This window comes from Fulmarus glacialis, unplaced genomic scaffold (assembly GCF_000690835.1).
Source record: "Fulmarus glacialis isolate BGI_N327 unplaced genomic scaffold, ASM69083v1 scaffold11699, whole genome shotgun sequence".
NCBI classification, from domain to species: Eukaryota; Metazoa; Chordata; class Aves; order Procellariiformes; family Procellariidae; genus Fulmarus; species Fulmarus glacialis.
In genome coordinates, this window is record NW_009235238.1 from 32,402 (window position 1) to 40,902 (window position 8,501).

The window sequence follows — 8,501 nt, forward strand, 5'->3', positions numbered from 1 at the left end:
TAGCCACCAGAAAGAAAGAAAGATGATGAGGGAGTACTTCAAATGCAAGAAATTGGCTAGAATAGTTTTAAATCTGATGCATCTAGGAAAGACCGCCTCTATTTAAGAGCACTGAAATCACAAGACACAATCATCCTTCAGATTTCTGGTGAATTTTGTTTGCTTATTTCACATGGAGGGCTTTTCAACACTTATGTTAATTAAAATAATTTTTCCCATTGATTTGGATACTGTCATTAATTTCTTCTACAAAATCCATCAGGAGGGTTGAATGGTTATAGAGCATTAAGTCATTCTGTCGTGCTTTTCAAGATGATCTCCTCACAGTTTGGAGTTTGTCTTCCACAGTGCCTGTGTACATAGGTAAGATTTCCTTCTCTGTATCTTGCAGGTGCTGCTTTTCCATGATCAGAGCTACGGTCTACACTATGAATACACAATCCCACTGGATCCTCTTCCTGAGAATCAGAGCTCTAAAGTACCAGAGCCTCTTTTCATGTGGACTCACTCTGGCTGGGAGGACTGTGATGCTGTATGTGGAGGAGGTAAAATAAAAGAAAAATGTACAAACATACACATACATGTATATATTAAAATATTGTGTACCTACACAATACACATATATGGGTGTATACAATATGCATATATATGTATGTACACTGTGTCTGTATATATCTCTCTCAATTAAAACACATCGTGTATTAATATTTAAGAGTCTGATAGTCTGTGTTGTAGATTTAATAGGAATATCCTCATTGCGGCTTGTATGATTCCATATAATGACGGACATACTTCAGTCTCGTGCTTCCTCATTATATTAAAAGAATAGTGATAACTCTAGGAAAAGATTCAAACTAATTAAATTAAGTAGAAAAAGATAGTGAAGTAGTGAAGGAACAAAATCTAGATTAACAAAGCAAATTCAGGACACAGTTTCCAAGAAGAAGTACAAGTGCAAGAGCTAGAACAAGAATAGAAAGTTCATATGCATTCCATTCTGTATTTGGAACTATTGAAGATAAATGATCTGTAAAAGACATTGCAAACTACAGAAAAGCTGAACCCCAATCTCAGATCAAATATGTACAGTTAGTAACATGAGTTGAGGATGATCCTGAAACATATGGAACAAATATTACAACAGCAGATATTAGCATGCTGATGTGATATTTTTCCTATGTTTATGTTTATAAACCATAAAAAATGTTAATTTGGAAGAACAAAATACAGATATGAAAACAAATATTGGAACATGAACAGTATTGCTGTAACAAAATCCTTTGAAATTGCTGTTTAGAAGCTGGTTATTCAAATAGGTAATTACACTGAAGAAACGCTTCAGAGTTTTTTTAATGAATACAACCTATAGACATCTGTTCATACCTTGTGCAATTAGTCAGACCTACACTGGGAATACAGGATTTTTGATACCTGTCTTTCCTGCTTACAACCTTGACAGTCACGGTTGCTTTGATCAGCAGTTCTGAAAACTGCTGTGCACCTTGTGATTGAATAAGAAGGCCTGGAAATGCTTTACTTTCTCATAACAGCAGCATAAGGAACACAGTGTTCTAGCTCCTTTGACTCTGTGAACAGTCCTGGTGTCATGACAGATTACTGTAGTTTCCATAAACATGCTTTTTGTGGTTTGGTAAGAAAGCTTCTTCCCTGAAGGTATTTTGTACATGGTGCTAGTAGCATCCTCTGTTTCTTAGTAGTGCATTCCTATTCACTTGGAGTATTCATGCTTTTTACAGTTTCCTGAAGTATTTTTAGAATAATTTTAATGCTACCACAATCTCTTATTATTGCCCCAAATATTTCTAAGGTTACCTATCATCTGGAGAAGTCTTAAAATGCAGTACGTCGGTAATTTATTCTACATTAATGCTTAAACAAATATTTTAAGTGTTTTACTATAATGTTTATTTATCATATTTTTCTGTTGTAACTGGCCTTCATTTTTTGTTATTGTCTAAAATAGTTGAGTTAATACAAAGTTCCATAGAAGCTATTTTTACTGCAAATATTCTGAAATACAAGTGAAGGATTTTTCTTACTTTAGACAAAACCATTTTAACTGTTCTTTTAGTTCTTGGCTTAAATATGAAGCAAAAATGAAATTAAAATGCTGCAGCTTGTACCCTGTGTAAATATTTGTGTTTTAACATCAATATTTTGATGAATCTGATTAAAAAATATAACAATTATCGGTAGTTTTGCTTAAATGTTTGAAGTGTATGTCAGGATGAAACTATTGATGAAACCATGTGGTTTTGTGCATGTTTAGATATGTAACTGGTCTGCGACCTCCTGTTGCAGAAAAGCTTTCTTTGTGTGGGAGGGAATATGAATACACTGATGTATATGTAAATGCAGAAAGAATTGTCAAACATTTCAAATGCTGTATACGATAGATTAGTTGCATGTGCTCTCCTGTACACAAGCGCCGTGTAAAATGTCACACACATAATGCGCATTTATAACTTAACTGCTCCATCCGCAGGCACATTTCTGACGGCTGGTGAACACTGCACGCTTAAGTCTGCCCCGCTCCTGCCCACACCCTGTTTGTTGGTAAATTTCTAGATAGAAACAGGGTGTTAAAACACCACCATAGGCACAAATGGTTATGAACGTATTTTCTACTAATTGATGTCTTTAATTCAAGGATTGCTAGTTTTCTAATAATTAGGCTCCAGTCAAATTACAAGTTACTGCTTGCGGTAGGTATTATGTTAAATTCTGATTTCTAACGCTTTCAGCTTCAAGAGACACCAGGTTCCAACCCACCCATCAGGGCAAGGTTTCTGAACAGAACATGCACTAGGTCTCTGCAGGCAGTACCCAACTTCCTAAATGATTACCCTACAGATGAGGTCAGTTATGTAGCCTCTTCAGTTCATGGGGAATAGTGCAGGCTCCTTACTGAAGGTTGCATGTGCTGATTCCCTTTAGCTGAGTGCTAGCCACTTGGCAGAACTACGAAGCTCGAGCAATACGGAGAAGCAGGACCTGTCATTCCTTTCTTTATTTTATGTGTTAATGAACAAACATACTTTCTATGTAATCTTTCTGCAAGCTTTTCTCAGCGCTGGGATCTCAATGGTTGAGAAAGAAACAATTATTCCAGTAAGATTAAGGTTTAGGCCTATGACTAGTTACAGGAATAAAGCAGCAGAACTCTGTTGACAGTGGTGTGCAAGTATTGGATTAGAAAATCACATTGCTCACTATAAACTTTAATATCTGTCTTGGACTCCCTGCTAGCTTTGATTTTCTTCTTGATATTTTACACTTGTACAGGTTTTGCAGTGCTATTAGCCAAACTGTACATGAAATAGCTGTATCTGGTAAAGATACATTTGTCCTTCCTTTTTTAACAAAGTTGCATATTCCCGGTTTCCCCACATACCTGCTTTTTTTTTACTAGGTGAAAGAAAGACAACAGTCTCTTGCACAAAGATTATGAACAAGAATATCAGTCTTGTGGACAACAAGAAGTGCAAATATTTAACAAAACCTGAACCACAGATCCGCAAGTGCAACGAGCAGCCATGCCAGACCAGGTAATAGTGATTTGGTTAAGTTAAACTGTAATATCGAGATGTAAAAATCTTAAGAGCTAAGAGAGATGACTGCCTCTGGCAATGAATGTGCAGTAAATACACACATCCAAAAGGTTATAATGCAAAATGTAAGGAAAACGGAAACACTGGCTGTTGTTTGTCCTGAGTTTTAATGAAAGGGAGCCCTTAAGCACATGCCTAAATCAATTCTTATTCAATAAAGCAGCTCATTACTTTCCTCAGGAAGAGTTCTCACAGACTGATGTGTACTATGAAATAGAAATTTAAATGCCATTTATATAAAGGTGGATTTAATCCCATGCTTTTAATTAATGATATATTTTAGTGTTTTGTTCAGTCGGGGCTTTGGTCCTGTAAAAGCTTTCAGTAGGCTCATGGTGCACTAAGTAGTAAATAAACAAACAAACAAACAAACAAACAAATAAATAAAATCTGTTAACTGGGTTTTCTACATTGGTGCAACTTGAAGTATAAAGAGCCTTCCCCTCGCTCCTCTCCCCCCTCTCCCCCATCCCTTTGTATGTGGAGCAGTAGGCAGAACTGGACTCTTATGGTGGCATGGTGGAAGAAGCAAGAGGAGCTTTTTTTCTCTGCATTTCACCCCGGGAGGCAGCTGCAGCATGCAGCTTTTGCCCTGCAAAGCCCACCCTATTTGGTGTCCCTGCAGCCGAGCTGGCAGCCTGCTCTTTGCACTGGCTGTCCAGGCTGGCACAGTGACCCATGTCAGAGTTTGCCATCCTGCATCCAAATGGCAGCTAATTATGACTAAGTCCCCGGGTACTGTGTGGACTTGCGTAAAGTATCGGCCACCTTTCAAGGGAGGGGAGAGCAGCTAGCAATAGTTGGCTAGCGTACCCAGCAGTAAGCACTGGGATAGATCTACCGCAGTCATCTGGAGGAGAGGTAGATGGTATTTTTAAAGAAAACAATGCAAAGTAAATAAAGTGCAAATATTGTTGAACAAAGCATGTAAAATGAACCAGAAGACATAGCTTTCTTGGAAAGGATGAAATACTGAAACTGATAAAATGCAAGTTATGGTACATTTTAAGTAAGACCAAACCACTGAGGTTTGGACTTCCTCAGACTAGGGCATTACACTTTGGAGGGGTTATTTGTATTTCATTATATACATACTTGAGCAGATCTTTATTTTATTTTATTAACATCACTGTACACTTAATGGATGGAAATTGAAGAGTCTGATCTTTTCCTGAGGCATTGTCAACTATATATATTCAATATTCTGTACTTTTTCCAGCTTATTAAATGAAATATTTTAAATGTTGCTAATTGCTACTCAGAGATGCTGTGCTGAGAGATGTAGAAGGATATCATGATCCTTAACCTATATATCCAGTTTTTAATTCGGTGTTAGTGACTCTTACAAAACAAATATTGTTAGCTTTCAACAGAAATGTAACTAAAGCATACACTTGCATAACTAGTTGTTTGTTATTGGCACTTGAATAAGTATCTTAAACTCTGTTGCATTATCGTGATTTGTAAATTGAGTCTCTGGACTGATAATAAAAAACCTTAGTTAAATGCTTTATTTTCTTACAACAAATGCATTACAGAAGGTTGGAACAGATTTGTTAAATCTCAGTTTCCTAAAAACTCTTCTTTGCAATCTAAGTTTCCTGGGATACACTTGTGTACCGTATCAATGGCAGAGCTGTTTGATGTTTCAGGGCACATGGCCATAGTCTGGAGCTACAGAACATTTAGGGAAAATTATGGTCTAGAACGATTGCTCACCAGGTATGTGGGCTCTGCCAAGCTGCATCAGCCTTCCTTGCTGCTGGGAGTTAAACCACACAACCTGGTTACGAGTTAGACCTGACCCTGAAGAACACAAAGAAGTCTAAGCTTTTATACTTCCTCCAGAGCAACGAGCCTTTCACACAGGAGTGATTCTGTCTTGCAAATAAGTATTTTCAAAGAATTCTGGACTTTACATGCATGGCATGCACTTGACATATAGACAGTCATATAGATAGAGAATAATAGGCAGGCTGATCAGTGATCTGTCATCTTTCAAATGTGTGTATGTTGGAGCTTTTCTAATTGGAACTATAATGAGAGGACAGTACTCTGAAAACATAGGAACAGTGTGCTGGGAATGAAATGATACGAACATTAACACCTTATTTAATGTAAAATATGTTAGATTAATAAGTAGCCCATTAACAAAGTAAAGTTAAAAGGAGGCAGAAAATATGCAAGTATGTCTTGGGTGTGTGTACTGGTAAGCAAGAGAGTAAGATGATGTGATGGTACTTTTCCCTTCCTGATTTCTTGTTACTGCATTGCCTGTATCTCTTTGTAGATGGATGATGACAGAATGGACTCCATGTTCAAGGACGTGTGGAAAAGGGACCCAGAACAGACAAGTCGCCTGCACACAGCAGCTCAGAAATGGGACCCTGATCAGAGCTAGGGAGAGGGATTGCCTTGGGCCAAAGCCCGCTTCTGCACAGCGCTGTGAAGGCCAGGACTGCATGACCGTGTGGGAGGCAGGAGTGTGGTCCGAGGTGCTGCATTTATTTATACAAATAGTCCATAGTGATTATTTAAGCCTTACTATTTTCTGGGAATACGATTTTTTCAGCAGCAAGTGGCACAGCTCAGCCTAATGATTTTCACGGTCCTCATCCAATGATTTGGCAAAGGGATCAGGGACTAGGAAAACCAGCCGTGTAGAACTACTACATTTTACCTAGTTAATGTCCTGGAACAGTTTCTTTTGGCCAATTTTCAAGCACATATAATCAAGTATGTCCTGACTGTAGTAGTGGATAACTAGGGGTAAATGGAATTAAGGCCATCATTTATCAGCTACCAGACCTTGGGTTCAGAATGGGAACATCTCTGACATACTTCTGTACCAAGGATGTTGATCAGCAGATGGTTGCTGCCATTCTTCTTCAGAGAGGGTATGAGGGGAGCTGCTTGACATTTCCTTCCCTTCCTCTCTCTTCTTACTTCCTTCTCCAAGAACAGCATAAGCAGTGGGCGAAAGGGCTTGTAAATAACACAATTTTGCATATGTTGCATCTTGAAGCATTGCTGTAGATGTCATTATTATTCAAAAAGCTTTATTAATTTAAGATATTTTAACGTGCATGTCCATTTGACTTTCTTATACTAAAAAGCTATACTACTTCTAAAAGTAATTGACTGTGGTGGAAGAAGGGGGTTTTATCACTGCCATCCAGACAAGCTGAAGGGGTTATTTGGAGCATCTCTCTCTCCGTCGGAAAGCAAGGCAATTCTGATTGCCTCCCATACCAGACACTGTGCTATGGGTCCCTCTGGATTCAGAATACAAAGATCAGCTTCTGAATGTGGGTGCAGTCCCTTCTTTGAGCTCCTTTGCTCAGCAGCACCCCTTGATCCCCAAGGAAGAAAGAGCCAAGACATAGGGAATGTTTTCAAAGATGAAAAGCAGATGCTAAGGTAGAGATAAGAGAAGTAAATAGCAGCAGTTGCTGGTTTGATACACAGAGGTTTATAATGCAAGGGCTGGCTGTGAGAAGAATGGCATTCACTTACAGAGGTGCGAGAAAGAAACCCAGATTGTTTAGTTGGTTTGTTTTACTTGAGAGACGAGAAATAAGTAAGCATGTTTTTGTTGGAAGCAATAAATATATTTTCAAGAGTGAGGTGTTTCCCATGGCCATTCCTACTATCACCATTATATTGGAAGCTAGCCATTACTGCTTCCTGCAGTTATAATCGGCTTGGCAAGGGAGAGTTTTGACCTGCAAGCAGGGGGATGATCAAAAGCAATGATAATGTTTTGAGAAGGAAATGGCATCATTTTTGGCAATATAAGTGGGAATGGTGGAAAAAAACATAGATTAAGACCTTCTGTGCAACTCAAAGAGAGTTTTCACATGCTGTATATGCAGTCACTTTGAATTTTCAAATTCAGTCTGGATTCTTGCATAGTTTTAGAATATTTACTTTTCCATTTTAACTTTTCTCCCTCCCAGAAAAGGTCTATTAGACACTAGTAGAATTTTTCTGAAGTTTCTGTTCATTCTTATGAACCTTATTTAGATTTTCTTTCATTATATTTCCTTTCATTCGCAGGACAAAGATTGCCTAATATTTTCAGTATAACATTTTGCATTCACTTTATCATAACTTTTCAGATGTTGTTTCCTTATCCAAAAGCCTAGTTTTTCCTTAAGCAAACAATTTTTGATCTAATTATATATTTTTAGCTGAAAATGCAACAATTACTATTCTGCCCTGTAAGGAATTTTTGTTCATTTGTTAGTTTTTAACAAATCCAGTGTCTATAAAATTAAAGATTGGAAGTCAGGAAATCACTGAAGTCTTGAAATATTTATGTTAGCCTGGCAGAGGTCATTAGAAGTGGATAACATGGGGTAGCTATGACTTTTGTAGAAACCTGAAAAACATCTTTTTCCAACAGTGCTCTGTAAAGTGTGGTAAGGGAGTACGGCATCGGACTGTGAGATGCACCAATCCGCGCAAGAAATGTGTTTTGTCCACAAGACCTAAAGAAGCAGAGGACTGTGAGGACTATTCCAAATGCTACGTCTGGAGAATGGGAGACTGGTCTAAGGTGAGGCATCCTTGATACTACTGCCCCACAGCACAATACGTTTTGCAAGCTGAGTTCTTTGTAAGAATTGCTTTTATCAGAAGTGTAGGAGTCTCCCAATTGAGGGAACAATAAGGCTACAAAAAAAAAAACCAAAACGTGTAGCCACACTGAGACCACGGTTTAAATAAAAATTAGAAATATGAAGAAAGCCTGAGATGAATCTTCAGTATCATGCAAGTCTGATATAAGTTTACTGTTGTCAGTAGGCAGGCAAACAACTCCAGAAACTGAAGAGTACTGGACAGATTCAGGCATTTCTGTTTGCA

At 38.0% G+C, this 8,501-nt stretch overlaps 1 protein-coding gene across 1 annotated transcript in view; it reads left to right on the top strand.

Annotated features, from left to right (window-relative positions):
* The window catches only part of LOC104082728 (A disintegrin and metalloproteinase with thrombospondin motifs 19-like), a gene marked incomplete at both ends in the record, with an annotated part of 39,650 nt that extends 31,457 nt beyond the window's left edge, over positions 1-8,193 (top strand). The window contains 4 exons of the mRNA XM_009585950.1: positions 392-545; positions 3,434-3,569; positions 5,923-6,127; positions 8,041-8,193. Of these exons, the coding sequence (XP_009584245.1) occupies positions 392-545; positions 3,434-3,569; positions 5,923-6,127; positions 8,041-8,193 (648 nt within the window). The remainder of the gene's footprint in view (positions 1-391; positions 546-3,433; positions 3,570-5,922; positions 6,128-8,040) is intronic.
* Positions 8,194-8,501: the final 308 nt, after the last annotated feature.